This window comes from Sinohyriopsis cumingii, chromosome 10 (assembly GCF_028554795.1).
Source record: "Sinohyriopsis cumingii isolate HCF-2022 chromosome 10, ASM2855479v2, whole genome shotgun sequence".
Taxonomy (NCBI): Eukaryota; Metazoa; Mollusca; class Bivalvia; order Unionida; family Unionidae; genus Sinohyriopsis; species Sinohyriopsis cumingii.
This window is the reverse complement of record NC_142970.1, coordinates 123,094,776-123,112,970: the sequence shown is the minus strand read 5'-3', so window position 1 is coordinate 123,112,970 and position 18,195 is coordinate 123,094,776. Positions and strand designations below refer to the sequence as shown.

The following is an 18,195-nucleotide window of genomic DNA, read 5'->3' as shown; positions in this document are numbered from 1 at the left end:
TCTCACACAAAATCCATGGAAGATGCATCACAGTGGCAATATTATTCTCAAACAATCCACGGAAAATCCGTCAAAATGGCAATATGATTCTCACACAAAATCCATGGAAAATGCATTACAGTGGCAATAAGATTCTCGCACAAAATACATGGAAGACGCATCATAATGACAATATGGTTCTCACACAAAATCCATCTAAGATGCATCAGAATGGCAATATGCTTCTCACATAAAATCCATGGATGATGCATCACAATGGCAATATGCTTCTCACATAAAATCCATGGATGATGCATCACAATGGCAATATGCTTCTCACATAAAATCCATGGATGATGCATCACAATGGCAATATGATTCTCACACAAAGTCCATGCAAACTCATCACAATGGCAATATGATTCTCACAAAATCTGTGCAAGGTGCATTAAAATGGCAACATGATTCTCACACAAAATCCATGGAAGATGTATCACAATGGCAATATGGTTCCCACACAAAATCCATGGAAAATGCATCACAGTGTCAATAAGATTCTCGCGCAAAATACAAGGAAGACGCATGATAATGACAATATGATTCTCACACAAAATCCGTCAAAGATGCATCACAATGGCATTATGGTTCTCACACAAAATCCATGGAAGATGCATCACAATGGCAATATGATTCTCACACAAAATCCATGGAAGATGCATCACAATGGCAATATGATTTTCACACAGAATCCATGGTAGATGCATCACAATGACTCTCTGATTTTCACATAAAATCCACGGAATGTCCATCACAATGGCAACATGATTCTCACACAAAGTCCATGGAAGATGCATCACAGTGGCAATATTATTCTCAAAAAATCCACGGAAGATCCATCACAATGGCAATATGATTCTCACACAAAATTAATGGAAGATGCATCACAGTGGCAATATTATTCTCAAACAATCCACGGAAAATCCGTCAAAATGGCAATATGATTCTCACACAAAATCCATGGAAAATGCATTACAGTGGCAATAAGATTCTCGCACAAAATACATGGAAGACGCATCATAATGACAATATGGTTCTCACACAAAATCCATCTAAGACGGATCAGAATGGCAATATGCTTCTCACATAAAATCCATGGATGATGCATCACAATGGCAACATGCTTCTCACATAAAATCCATGGATGATGCATCACAATGGCAATATGATTCTCACACAAAGTCCAAGCAAACTCATCACAATGACAATATGATTCTCACACAAAATCCGTCAAAGATGCATCACAATGGCATTATGGTTCTCACACAAAATCCATGGAAGATGCATCACAATGGCAATATGGTTCTCACACAAAATCCATGGAAGATGCATCACAATGGCAATATGATTCTCACACAAAATCCATGGAAGATGCATCACAATGGCAATATGATTTTCACACAGAATCCATGGTAGATGCATCACAATGACTCTATGATTTTCACATAAAATCCACGGAATGTCCATCACAATGGAAACATGATTCTCACACAAAGTCCATGGAAGATGCATCACAGTGGCAATATTATTCTCAAAAAATCCGCGGAAGATCCATCACAATGGCAATATGATTCTCACACAAAATCCATGGAAGATGCATCACAGTGGCAATATTATTCTCAAACAATCCACGGAAAATCCGTCAAAATGGCAATATGATTCTCACACAAAATCCATGGAAATGCATTACAGTGGCAATAAGATTCTCGCACAAAATACATGGAAGACGCATCATAATGACAATATGGTTCTCACACAAAATCCATCTAAGATGCATCAGAATGGCAATATGCTTCTCACATAAAATCCATGGATGATGCATCACAATGGCAATATGATTCTCACATAAAATCCATGGATGATGCATCACAATGGCAATATGGTTCCCACACAAAATCCATGGAAAATGCATCACAGTGGCAATAAGATTCTCGCACAAAATACAAGGAAGACGCATGATAATGACAATATGATTCTCACACAAAATCCGTCAAAGATGCATCACAATGGCATTATGGTTCTCACACAAAATCCATGGAAGATGCATCACAATGGCAATATGATTCTCACACAAAATCCATGGAAGATGCATCACAATGGCAATATGATTTTCACACAGAATCCATGGTAGATGCATCACAATGACTCTATGATTTTCACATAAAATCCACGGAATGTCCATCACAATGGCAACATGATTCTCACACAAAGTCCATGGAAGATGCATCACAGTGGCAATATTATTCTCAAAAAATCCACGGAAGATCCATCACAATGGCAATATGATTCTCACACAAAATCCATGGAAGATGCATCACAGTGGCAATATTATTCTCAAACAATCCACGGAAAATCCGTCAAAATGGCAATATGATTCTCACACAAAATCCATGGAAAATGCATTACAGTGGCAATAAGATTCTCGCACAAAATACATGGAAGACGCATCATAATGACAATATGGTTCTCACACAAAATCCATCTAAGATGCATCAGAATGGCAATATGCTTCTCACATAAAATCCATGGATGATGCATCACAATGGCAATATGCTTCTCACATAAAATCCATGGATGATGCATCACAATGGCAATATGATTCTCACACAAAGTCCATGCAAACTCATCACAATGGCAATATGATTCTCACAAAATCTGTGCAAGGTCCATTAAAATGGCAATATGATTCTCACACAAAATCCATGGAAGATGTATCACAATGGCAATATGGTTCCCACACAAAATCCATGGAAAATGCATCACAGTGGCAATAAGATTCTCGCACAAAATACAAGGAAGACGCATGATAATGACAATATGATTCTCACACAAAATCCGTCAAAGATGCATCACAATGGCATTATGGTTCTCACACAAAATCCATGGAAGATGCATCACAATGGCAATATGATTCTCACACAAAATCCATGGAAGATGCATCACAATGGCAATATGATTTTCACACAGAATCCATGGTAGATGCATCACAATGACTCTCTGATTTTCACATAAAATCCACGGAATGTCCATCACAATGGCAACATGATTCTCACACAAAGTCCATGGAAGATGCAACACAGTGGCAATATTATTCTCAAAAAAATCCGCGGAAAATCCATCACAATGGCAATATGATTCTCACACAAAATCCATGGAAGATGCATCACAGTGGCAATATTATTCTCAAACAATCCACGGAAAATCCGTCAAAATGGCAATATGATTCTCACACAAAATCCATGGAAAATGCATTACATTGGCAATAAGATTCTCGCACAAAATACATGGAAGACGCATCATAATGACAATATGGTTCTCACACAAAATCCATCTAAGATGCATCAGAATGGCAATATGCTTCTCACATAAAATCCATGGATGATGCATCACAATGGCAATATGCTTCTCACATAAAATCCATGGATGATGCATCAGAATGGCAATATGCTTCTCACATAAAATCCATGGATGATGCATCACAATGGCAATATGCTTCTCACATAAAATCCATGGATGATGCATCACAATGGCAATATGCTTCCCACATAAAATCCATGGATGATGCATCACAATGGCAATATGATTCTCACACAAAGTCCATGCAAACTCATCACAATGGCAATATGATTCTCACAAAATCTGTGCAAGGTGCATTAAAATGGCAATATGATTCTCACACAAAATCCATGGAAGATGTATCACAATGGCAATATGGTTCCCACACAAAATCCATGGAAAATGCATCACAGTGGCAATAAGATTCTCGCACAAAATACAAGGAAGACGCATGATAATGACAATATGATTCTCACACAAAATCCGTCAAAGATGCATCACAATGGCATTATGGTCCTCACACCAAATCCATGGAAGATGCATCACAATGGCAATATGATTCTCACACAAAATCCATGGAAGATGCATCACAATGGCAATATGATTTTCACACAGAATCCATGGTAGATGCATCACAATGACTCTCTGATTTTCACATAAAATCCACGGAATGTCCATCACAATGGCAACATGATTCTCACACAAAGTCCATGGAAGATGCATCACAGTGGCAATATTATTCTCAAAAAAATCCGCGGAAAATCCATCACAATGGCAATATGATTCTCACACAAAATCCATGGAAAATGCATTACATTGGCAATAAGATTCTCGCACAAAATACATGGAAGACGCATGATAATGACAATATGATTCTCCCACAAAATCCATCTAAGATGCATCAGAATGGCAATATGCTTCTCACATAAAATCCATGGATGATGCATCACAATGGCAATATGCTTATCACATAAAATCCATGGATGATGCATCACAATGGCAATATGCTTCTCACATAAAATCCATGGATGATGCATCAGAATGGCAATATGCTTCTCACATAAAATCCATGGATGATGCATCACAATGGCAATATGCTTCTCACATAAAATCCATGGATGATGCATCACAATGGCAATATGCTTCCCACATAAAATCCATGGATGATGCATCACAATGGCAATATGATTCTCACACAAAGTCCATGCAAACTCATCACAATGGCAATATGATTCTCACAAAATCTGTGCAAGGTGCATTAAAATGGCAATATGATTCTCACACAAAATCCATGGAAGATGTATCACAATGGCAATATGGTTCCCACACAAAATCCATGGAAAATGCATCACAGTGGCAATAAGATTCTCGCACAAAATACAAGGAAGACGCATGATAATGACAATATGATTCTCACACAAAATCCGTCAAAGATGCATCACAATGGCATTATGGTCCTCACACCAAATCCATGGAAGATGCATCACAATGGCAATATGATTCTCACACAAAATCCATGGAAGATGCATCACAATGGCAATATGATTTTCACACAGAATCCATGGTAGATGCATCACAATGACTCTCTGATTTTCACATAAAATCCACGGAATGTCCATCACAATGGCAACATGATTCTCACACAAAGTCCATGGAAGATGCATCACAGTGGCAATATTATTCTCAAAAAAATCCGCGGAAAATCCATCACAATGGCAATATGATTCTCACACAAAATCCATGGAAAATGCATTACATTGGCAATAAGATTCTCGCACAAAATACATGGAAGACGCATGATAATGACAATATGATTCTCCCACAAAATCCATCTAAGATGCATCAGAATGGCAATATGCTTCTCACATAAAATCCATGGATGATGCATCACAATGGCAATATGCTTCTCACATAAAATCCATGGATGATGCATCACAATGGCAATATGCTTCTCACATAAAATCCATGGATGATGCATCACAATGGCAATATGATTCTCACACAAAGTCCATGCAAACTCATCACAATGGCAATATGATTCTCACAAAATCTGTGCAAGGTGCATTAAAATGGCAACATGATTCTCACACAAAATCCATGGAAGATGTATCACAATGGCAATATGGTTCCCACACAAAATTCATGGAAAATGCATCACAGTGGCAATAAGATTCTCGCGCAAAATACATGGAAGACGCATCATAATGACAATATGGTTCTCACACAAAATCCATCTAAGATGCATCAGAATGGCAATATGCTTCTCACATAAAATCCATGGATGATGCATCACAATGGCAATATGCTTCTCACATAAAATCCATGGATGATGCATCAGAATGGCAATATGCTTCTCACATAAAATCCATGGATGATGCATCACAATGGCAATATGCTTCTCACATAAAATCCATGGATGATGCATCACAATGGCAATATGCTTCTCACATAAAATCCATGGATGATGCATCACAATGGCAATATGCTTCTCACATAAAATCCATGGATGATGCATCACAATGGCAATATGCTTCTCACATAAAATCCATGGATGATGCATCACAATGGCAATATGCTTCTCACATAAAATCCATGGATGATGCATCACAATGGCAATATGATTCTCACACAAAGTCCATGCAAACTCATCACAATGGCAATATGATTCTCACAAAATCTGTGCAAGGTGCATTAAAATGGCAACATGATTCTCACACAAAATCCATGGAAGATGTATCACAATGGCAATATGGTTCCCACACAAAATCCATGGAAAATGCATCACAGTGTCAATAAGATTCTCGCGCAAAATACAAGGAAGACGCATGATAATGACAATATGATTCTCACACAAAATCCGTCAAAGATGCATCACAATGGCATTATGGTTCTCACACAAAATCCATGGAAGATGCATCACAATGGCAATATGATTCTCACACAAAATCCATGGAAGATGCATCACAATGGCAATATGATTTTCACACAGAATCCATGGTAGATGCATCACAATGACTCTCTGATTTTCACATAAAATCCACGGAATGTCCATCACAATGGCAACATGATTCTCACACAAAGTCCATGGAAGATGCATCACAGTGGCAATATTATTCTCAAAAAATCCACGGAAGATCCATCACAATGGCAATATGATTCTCACACAAAATTAATGGAAGATGCATCACAGTGGCAATATTATTCTCAAACAATCCACGGAAAATCCGTCAAAATGGCAATATGATTCTCACACAAAATCCATGGAAAATGCATTACAGTGGCAATAAGATTCTCGCACAAAATACATGGAAGACGCATCATAATGACAATATGGTTCTCACACAAAATCCATCTAAGACGGATCAGAATGGCAATATGCTTCTCACATAAAATCCATGGATGATGCATCACAATGGCAACATGCTTCTCACATAAAATCCATGGATGATGCATCACAATGGCAATATGATTCTCACACAAAGTCCAAGCAAACTCATCACAATGACAATATGATTCTCACACAAAATCCGTCAAAGATGCATCACAATGGCATTATGGTTCTCACACAAAATCCATGGAAGATGCATCACAATGGCAATATGGTTCTCACACAAAATCCATGGAAGATGCATCACAATGGCAATATGATTCTCACACAAAATCCATGGAAGATGCATCACAATGGCAATATGATTTTCACACAGAATCCATGGTAGATGCATCACAATGACTCTATGATTTTCACATAAAATCCACGGAATGTCCATCACAATGGAAACATGATTCTCACACAAAGTCCATGGAAGATGCATCACAGTGGCAATATTATTCTCAAAAAATCCGCGGAAGATCCATCACAATGGCAATATGATTCTCACACAAAATCCATGGAAGATGCATCACAGTGGCAATATTATTCTCAAACAATCCACGGAAAATCCGTCAAAATGGCAATATGATTCTCACACAAAATCCATGGAAATGCATTACAGTGGCAATAAGATTCTCGCACAAAATACATGGAAGACGCATCATAATGACAATATGGTTCTCACACAAAATCCATCTAAGATGCATCAGAATGGCAATATGCTTCTCACATAAAATCCATGGATGATGCATCACAATGGCAATATGATTCTCACATAAAATCCATGGATGATGCATCACAATGGCAATATGGTTCCCACACAAAATCCATGGAAAATGCATCACAGTGGCAATAAGATTCTCGCACAAAATACAAGGAAGACGCATGATAATGACAATATGATTCTCACACAAAATCCGTCAAAGATGCATCACAATGGCATTATGGTTCTCACACAAAATCCATGGAAGATGCATCACAATGGCAATATGATTCTCACACAAAATCCATGGAAGATGCATCACAATGGCAATATGATTTTCACACAGAATCCATGGTAGATGCATCACAATGACTCTATGATTTTCACATAAAATCCACGGAATGTCCATCACAATGGCAACATGATTCTCACACAAAGTCCATGGAAGATGCATCACAGTGGCAATATTATTCTCAAAAAATCCACGGAAGATCCATCACAATGGCAATATGATTCTCACACAAAATCCATGGAAGATGCATCACAGTGGCAATATTATTCTCAAACAATCCACGGAAAATCCGTCAAAATGGCAATATGATTCTCACACAAAATCCATGGAAAATGCATTACAGTGGCAATAAGATTCTCGCACAAAATACATGGAAGACGCATCATAATGACAATATGGTTCTCACACAAAATCCATCTAAGATGCATCAGAATGGCAATATGCTTCTCACATAAAATCCATGGATGATGCATCACAATGGCAATATGCTTCTCACATAAAATCCATGGATGATGCATCACAATGGCAATATGATTCTCACACAAAGTCCATGCAAACTCATCACAATGGCAATATGATTCTCACAAAATCTGTGCAAGGTCCATTAAAATGGCAATATGATTCTCACACAAAATCCATGGAAGATGTATCACAATGGCAATATGGTTCCCACACAAAATCCATGGAAAATGCATCACAGTGGCAATAAGATTCTCGCACAAAATACAAGGAAGACGCATGATAATGACAATATGATTCTCACACAAAATCCGTCAAAGATGCATCACAATGGCATTATGGTTCTCACACAAAATCCATGGAAGATGCATCACAATGGCAATATGATTCTCACACAAAATCCATGGAAGATGCATCACAATGGCAATATGATTTTCACACAGAATCCATGGTAGATGCATCACAATGACTCTCTGATTTTCACATAAAATCCACGGAATGTCCATCACAATGGCAACATGATTCTCACACAAAGTCCATGGAAGATGCAACACAGTGGCAATATTATTCTCAAAAAAATCCGCGGAAAATCCATCACAATGGCAATATGATTCTCACACAAAATCCATGGAAGATGCATCACAGTGGCAATATTATTCTCAAACAATCCACGGAAAATCCGTCAAAATGGCAATATGATTCTCACACAAAATCCATGGAAAATGCATTACATTGGCAATAAGATTCTCGCACAAAATACATGGAAGACGCATCATAATGACAATATGGTTCTCACACAAAATCCATCTAAGATGCATCAGAATGGCAATATGCTTCTCACATAAAATCCATGGATGATGCATCACAATGGCAATATGCTTCTCACATAAAATCCATGGATGATGCATCAGAATGGCAATATGCTTCTCACATAAAATCCATGGATGATGCATCACAATGGCAATATGCTTCTCACATAAAATCCATGGATGATGCATCACAATGGCAATATGCTTCCCACATAAAATCCATGGATGATGCATCACAATGGCAATATGATTCTCACACAAAGTCCATGCAAACTCATCACAATGGCAATATGATTCTCACAAAATCTGTGCAAGGTGCATTAAAATGGCAATATGATTCTCACACAAAATCCATGGAAGATGTATCACAATGGCAATATGGTTCCCACACAAAATCCATGGAAAATGCATCACAGTGGCAATAAGATTCTCGCACAAAATACAAGGAAGACGCATGATAATGACAATATGATTCTCACACAAAATCCGTCAAAGATGCATCACAATGGCATTATGGTCCTCACACCAAATCCATGGAAGATGCATCACAATGGCAATATGATTCTCACACAAAATCCATGGAAGATGCATCACAATGGCAATATGATTTTCACACAGAATCCATGGTAGATGCATCACAATGACTCTCTGATTTTCACATAAAATCCACGGAATGTCCATCACAATGGCAACATGATTCTCACACAAAGTCCATGGAAGATGCATCACAGTGGCAATATTATTCTCAAAAAAATCCGCGGAAAATCCATCACAATGGCAATATGATTCTCACACAAAATCCATGGAAAATGCATTACATTGGCAATAAGATTCTCGCACAAAATACATGGAAGACGCATGATAATGACAATATGATTCTCCCACAAAATCCATCTAAGATGCATCAGAATGGCAATATGCTTCTCACATAAAATCCATGGATGATGCATCACAATGGCAATATGCTTATCACATAAAATCCATGGATGATGCATCACAATGGCAATATGCTTCTCACATAAAATCCATGGATGATGCATCAGAATGGCAATATGCTTCTCACATAAAATCCATGGATGATGCATCACAATGGCAATATGCTTCTCACATAAAATCCATGGATGATGCATCACAATGGCAATATGCTTCCCACATAAAATCCATGGATGATGCATCACAATGGCAATATGATTCTCACACAAAGTCCATGCAAACTCATCACAATGGCAATATGATTCTCACAAAATCTGTGCAAGGTGCATTAAAATGGCAATATGATTCTCACACAAAATCCATGGAAGATGTATCACAATGGCAATATGGTTCCCACACAAAATCCATGGAAAATGCATCACAGTGGCAATAAGATTCTCGCACAAAATACAAGGAAGACGCATGATAATGACAATATGATTCTCACACAAAATCCGTCAAAGATGCATCACAATGGCATTATGGTCCTCACACCAAATCCATGGAAGATGCATCACAATGGCAATATGATTCTCACACAAAATCCATGGAAGATGCATCACAATGGCAATATGATTTTCACACAGAATCCATGGTAGATGCATCACAATGACTCTCTGATTTTCACATAAAATCCACGGAATGTCCATCACAATGGCAACATGATTCTCACACAAAGTCCATGGAAGATGCATCACAGTGGCAATATTATTCTCAAAAAAATCCGCGGAAAATCCATCACAATGGCAATATGATTCTCACACAAAATCCATGGAAAATGCATTACATTGGCAATAAGATTCTCGCACAAAATACATGGAAGACGCATGATAATGACAATATGATTCTCCCACAAAATCCATCTAAGATGCATCAGAATGGCAATATGCTTCTCACATAAAATCCATGGATGATGCATCACAATGGCAATATGCTTCTCACATAAAATCCATGGATGATGCATCACAATGGCAATATGCTTCTCACATAAAATCCATGGATGATGCATCACAATGGCAATATGATTCTCACACAAAGTCCATGCAAACTCATCACAATGGCAATATGATTCTCACAAAATCTGTGCAAGGTGCATTAAAATGGCAACATGATTCTCACACAAAATCCATGGAAGATGTATCACAATGGCAATATGGTTCCCACACAAAATTCATGGAAAATGCATCACAGTGGCAATAAGATTCTCGCGCAAAATACAAGGAAGACGCATGATAATGACAATATGATTCTCACACAAAATCCGTCAAAGATGCATCACAATGGCATTATGGTTCTCACACAAAATCCATGGAAGATGCATCACAATGGCAATATGATTCTCACACAAAATCCATGGAAGATGCATCACAATGGCAATATGATTTTCACACAGAATCCATGGTAGATGCATCACAATGACTCTCTGATTTTCACATAAAATCCACGGAATGTCCATCACAATGGCAACATGATTCTCACACAAAGTCCATGGAAGATGCATCACAGTGGCAATATTATTCTCAAAAAATCCACGGAAGATCCATCACAATGGCAATATGATTCTCACACAAAATTAATGGAAGATGCATCACAGTGGCAATATTATTCTCAAACAATCCACGGAAAATCCGTCAAAATGGCAATATGATTCTCACACAAAATCCATGGAAAATGCATTACAGTGGCAATAAGATTCTCGCACAAAATACATGGAAGACGCATCATAATGACAATATGGTTCTCACACAAAATCCATCTAAGATGCATCAGAATGGCAATATGCTTCTCACATAAAATCCATGGATGATGCATCACAATGGCAATATGCTTCTCACATAAAATCCATGGATGATGCATCACAATGGCAATATGCTTCTCACATAAAATCCATGGATGATGCATCACAATGGCAATATGATTCTCACACAAAGTCCAAGCAAACTCATCACAATGGCAATATGATTCTCACAAAATCTGTGCAAGGTGCATTAAAATGGCAATATGATTCTCACACAAAATCCATGGAAGATGTATCACAATGGCAATATGGTTCCCACACAAAATCCATGGAAAATGCATCACAGTTGCAATAAGATTCTCGCACAAAATACAAGGAAGACGCATGATAATGACAATATGATTCTCACACAAAATCCGTCAAAGATGCATCACAATGGCATTATGGTTCTCACACAAAATCCATGGAAGATGCATCACAATGGCAATATGGTTCTCACACAAAATCCATGGAAGATGCATCACAATGGCAATATGATTCTCACACAAAATCCATGGAAGATGCATCACAATGGCAATATGATTTTCACACAGAATCCATGGTAGATGCATCACAATGACTCTATGATTTTCACATAAAATCCACGGAATGTCCATCACAATGGCAACATGATTCTCACACAAAGTCCATGGAAGATGCATCACAGTGGCAATATTATTCTCAAAAAATCCGCGGAAGATCCATCACAATGGCAATATGATTCTCACACAAAATCCATGGAAGATGCATCACAGTGGCAATATTATTCTCAAACAATCCACGGAAAATCCGTCAAAATGGCAATATGATTCTCACACAAAATCCATGGAAATGCATTACAGTGGCAATAAGATTCTCGCACAAAATACATGGAAGACGCATCATAATGACAATATGGTTCTCACACAAAATCCATCTAAGATGCATCAGAATGGCAATATGCTTCTCACATAAAATCCATGGATGATGCATCACAATGGCAATATGATTCTCACATAAAATCCATGGATGATGCATCACAATGGCAATATGGTTCCCACACAAAATCCATGGAAAATGCATCACAGTGGCAATAAGATTCTCGCACAAAATACAAGGAAGACGCATGATAATGACAATATGATTCTCACACAAAATCCGTCAAAGATGCATCAAAATGGAATTATGGTTCTCACACAAAATCCATGGATGATGCATCACAATGGCAATATGATTCTCACATAAAATCCATGGATGATGCATCACAATGGCAATATGGTTCCCACACAAAATCCATGGAAAATGCATCACAGTGGCAATAAGATTCTCGCACAAAATACAAGGAAGACGCATGATAATGACAATATGATTCTCACACAAAATCCGTCAAAGATGCATCACAATGGCATTATGGTTCTCACACAAAATCCATGGAAGATGCATCACAATGGCAATATGATTCTCACACAAAATCCATGGAAGATGCATCACAATGGCAATATGATTTTCACACAGAATCCATGGTAGATGCATCACAATGACTCTATGATTTTCACATAAAATCCACGGAATGTCCATCACAATGGCAACATGATTCTCACACAAAGTCCATGGAAGATGCATCACAGTGGCAATATTATTCTCAAAAAATCCACGGAAGATCCATCACAATGGCAATATGATTCTCACACAAAATCCATGGAAGATGCATCACAGTGGCAATATTATTCTCAAACAATCCACGGAAAATCCGTCAAAATGGCAATATGATTCTCACACAAAATCCATGGAAGATGTATCACAATGGCAATATGGTTCCCACACAAAATCCATGGAAAATGCATTACAGTGGCAATAAGATTCTCGCACAAAATACATGGAAGACGCATCATAATGACAATATGGTTCTCACACAAAATCCATCTAAGATGCATCAGAATGGCAATATGCTTCTCACATAAAATCCATGGATGATGCATCACAATGGCAATATGCTTCTCACATAAAATCCATGGATGATGCATCACAATGGCAATATGCTTCTCACATACAATCCATGGATGATGCATCACAATGGCAATATGATTCTCACACAAAGTCCATGCAAACTCATCACAATGGCAATATGATTCTCACAAAATCTGTGCAAGGTCCATTCAAATGGCAATATGATTCTCACACAAAATCCATGGAAGATGTATCACAATGGCAATATGATTCTCACACAAAATCCATGGAAGATGCATCACAATGGCAATATGGTTCCCACACAAAATCCATGGAAGATGCATCACAATGGCAATATGATTCTCACACAAAGTCCATGGAAGATGCATCACAATGGCAATATGGTTCCCACACAAAATCCATGAAAGATGCATCACAATGGCAATATGATTCTCACACTAAGTCCATGGAAGATGCATCACAGTGGCAATATTATTCTCAAAAAATCCGCGGAAGATCCATCACAATGGCAATATGATTCGCACACAAAATCCATGGAAGATGCATCACAGTGGCAATATTATTCTCAAACAATCCACGGAAAATCCGTCAAAATGGCAATATGATTCTCACACAAAATCCATGGAAAATGCATTACAGTGGCAATAAGATTCTCGCACAAAATACATGGAAGACGCATCATAATGACAATATGGTTCTCACACAAAATCCATCTAAGATGCATCAGAATGGCAATATGCTTCTCACATAAAATCCATGGATGATGCATCACAATGGCAATATGCTTCTCACATAAAATCCATGGATGATGCATCACAATGGCAATATGCTTCTCACATACAATCCATGGATGATGCATCACAATGGCAATATGATTCTCACACAAAGTCCATGCAAACTCATCACAATGGCAATATGATTCTCACAAAATCTGTGCAAGGTCCATTAAAATGGCAATATGATTCTCACACAAAATCCATGGAAGATGTATCACAATGGCAATATGGTTCCCACACAAAATCCATGGAAAATGCATCACAGTGGCAATAAGATTCTCGCACAAAATACAAGGAAGACGCATGATAATGACAATATGATTCTCACACAAAATCCGTCAAAGATGCATCACAATGGCATTATGGTCCTCACACCAAATCCATGGAAGATGCATCACAATGGCAATATGATTCTCACACAAAATCCATGGAAGATGCATCACAATGGCAATATGATTTTCACACAGAATCCATGGTAGATGCATCACAATGACTGTATGATTTTCACATAAAATCCACGGAATGTCCATCACAATGGCAACATGATTCTCACACAAAGTCCATGGAAGATGCATCACAGTGGCAATATTATTCTCAAAAAATCCACGGAAGATCCATCACAATGGCAATATGATTCTCACACAAAATCCATGGAAGATGCATCACAGTGGCAATATTAGTCTCAAACAATCCACGGAAAATCCGTCAAAATGGCAATATGATTCTCACACAAAATCCATGGAAAATGCATTACAGTGGCAATAAGATTCTCGCACAAAATACATGGAAGACGCATCATAATGACAATATGGTTCTCACACAAAATCCATCTAAGATGCATCAGAATGGCAATATGGTTCTCACACACAATCCATGGAAGATGCATCACAATGGCAATACGATTCTCACACAAAATCCATGGTAGATGCATCACAATGGCAATATAAGTCTCACACAAAGTCCATGCAAAATCCATCACAATGGAAATGTGATTCACACACAAAATCCACGGAATATCCATCACAATGGCTCTATGATCCTCACACAAAATCCATGGAAGATGCATCACAGTGGCAATATTATTCTCACATAAAATCCAGAGAATATCCATCACAATGACTCGATGATTCTCACACAAAATCCATGGAAAATCCATCACAATGGCAATATGATTCTCACACAGAATCCATGGAAGATGCATCACAGTGGCAATATTATTCTCAAAATTTCCACAGAAGATCAATCGCAGAGGCAGTATGATTCTCACACATAATCCATGCAAGACGTATTGCAATAACAATATGATTCTCACACAAAATCTATGGAAGATGCATCGCAATGATTATATGATTCTCACACAAAATCCACGGAATATCCATTACAATGGCAATATTATTCTCACACGAAATCCACATAATATCCATCACAATGGCTCTATGATTCTCACACAAACTCCATGCAAAATGCATCACAATGGCAATTGATGATGACAGATACAAGATACAATATAAATGTTTTATGTTGTATCTTAGAATCATCCAATTAGCAGGACTCGACTTTTTTAATTTTCTTATTTCAGCTTCAATTCCCTATGATCAGATGAACTTGTAAACCAAACAGCAATCTGTGATAAAAGTCCTACCTGACTAGCCTATCCAATACTTTCCAAGATTTAATCTTATTTTAAAAACCATTATCTGAAGTGATGAAATTATAGATAAAGATTGACAGACATTGTATTTTTTTAGAAAAATCATATCCACTATTATCTCTTCGCAGAGTCAGAGGCTTCAAAGGAGGATTCCTTAATTTTGCGTGTTGCAAAGGTTGTCAAAGAACAGACATGGAAAACAAAGGTCAGTCATCAGCCAACAGAGGACAATGATCCAAGTAAGAAACATTCTGATGAAGAAAAACATGACAGGGGAATCAATTCCAAAGTTGATAGTCAGGTTACTATAATCCAGCAGCAAAGTAAGTCTTCTGAAAGTAAACAAGAGGTTCCATCTACTGCCGGTGGAGAAAAACAAATAAAACCTGCTGAAAATAAAAGCAACATATCAGAGGTTAGAGGGAATAAAAGCAACATATCAGACGTTAAAGGGAATCTGGATTTAGATTTTAAGGGAGATGCATTGCATTCGTTGCTGTGTGAAAAAGATCCTAAACTACCACAAAGCACAGACGAACATGCATCATTGGCCGTATGGGATTTCGCCGGGCAATGCGCGTTTTATACCACACATCAAACTTTTATGACAAGACGTGCCATATATCTCCTGGTCTCGGATGTCAGTCAGAAATTTGATAACCTTGTCGATGATGAGTGTTATCTTGATAGCAGAGGAAAACTTAAATGCCATGTACGAGGTGAGTTCAAGTATTACTGTTGACCATTTATCATCTTGTCATTTATCTTTACATTTGGAAAAGCATTTGCAGACATTTTGAATGTTTCAAGAGTACACAAGGTGGGAAACTCTGCAAGAATCATTCTTTTTTCATTAGCACTGATAAAGTTTCACTAAAAAATACCATGTTGCCAATGTACTAACACTCTGAGAACATTATTTTCTGACAGTTGTTTTGACATAGAAAGTCACAAATAAGTTTCTTGGCAACTGGATTAGGATGCTTTGGGTAACCACAGTGTGTGATAATTATTTACTTTGTGCCTTGTTCCACGCCAGTCTGAACAGGTGCATGCCAAATATAGCATGACTTCTGATTGTGAGAACTGAAGATGACTAAAATAACTGAAAATTGGTGTCCTTGTGCATTGACAATGAGACTCACGAACCAGAATTTGTCTCCAGAAGCAAACATAGAAGCAAAGCTAGTTGTAAAGCTTTTGTGCAATACTGATGGGAACAAGAGACCGATAACTTGCTTTTAATATGTGTCCATACGACACCGTTTACAATGCGTCAAAGCATTTCACAGGTTTTATCACCATGGTTTGCATGCAGATTAACAAAGTAAAGTAAAATTAGCACCCATGATGGTAATCTGTTGTCAAAAAACATTTAAAACTGCAGGCATATATAACTTCCAAACTAAAACTTATTGGAAGAACACCCAAATGACAAGAACTTAAAAGACTGAAGGTAATACAAGGACGGTTTCTTATCTTTTAAAAAGATCCAGTGTGTCTGTGCAAATATTGTACTTGTCACATCATTGTATTTTAACTAAAGCTCAATTATCCAACAATGATGACTCTTGCACCCATTGTTTGGTAAATATTACTCGTGAATCAATACTCTTCTGCCTTTCTTATCAAGGGAGGGCAGAAATAATGGAAACAATATGAGTATGCAAAAATTTATCATGTTTTACATATATTGTCTTCTTGTTTAGCAGGTTTATTTCAACTATATATTTTCCTTCTATGGAAATAATTGAAACTTGACATAAATCTCCATAAAAAGTGTTTAAAAGCTAGATGTCTTAACCATTATGTTGTAATAGCAAATTAACTTGTATTGCATATTTTTGTTTTGTTTCTCCTCAGACCTGGTTGAGGTATGGATGAACTCCATACATTCCTGTGCATCATCTCCTGAGGAAGGCATCCCTCCTGTGATTTTGGTTGGAACACATGTTGATCGCATTAAAAAGGTTAGTCACATTTTCATAAATTATTTAATGTAGATAGAAATGTTTTAACAAAAGACATGTCTCCGATGTGTTTGCTGATCTGACAGTACTATGGCTA

General features: G+C 37.5%; 1 protein-coding gene across 1 annotated transcript in view; it reads left to right on the top strand.

Annotated features, from left to right (window-relative positions):
• Window positions 1–18,195, top strand: part of LOC149791136 (uncharacterized) — a 142,703-nt gene that overhangs the window by 83,734 nt on the left and 40,774 nt on the right. Inside the window, exons 5-6 of the mRNA XM_089973290.1 lie at window positions 16,257–16,847; window positions 17,992–18,098. Coding sequence (XP_089829416.1) covers window positions 16,257–16,847; window positions 17,992–18,098 — 698 coding nt within the window. The remainder of the gene's footprint in view (window positions 1–16,256; window positions 16,848–17,991; window positions 18,099–18,195) is intronic.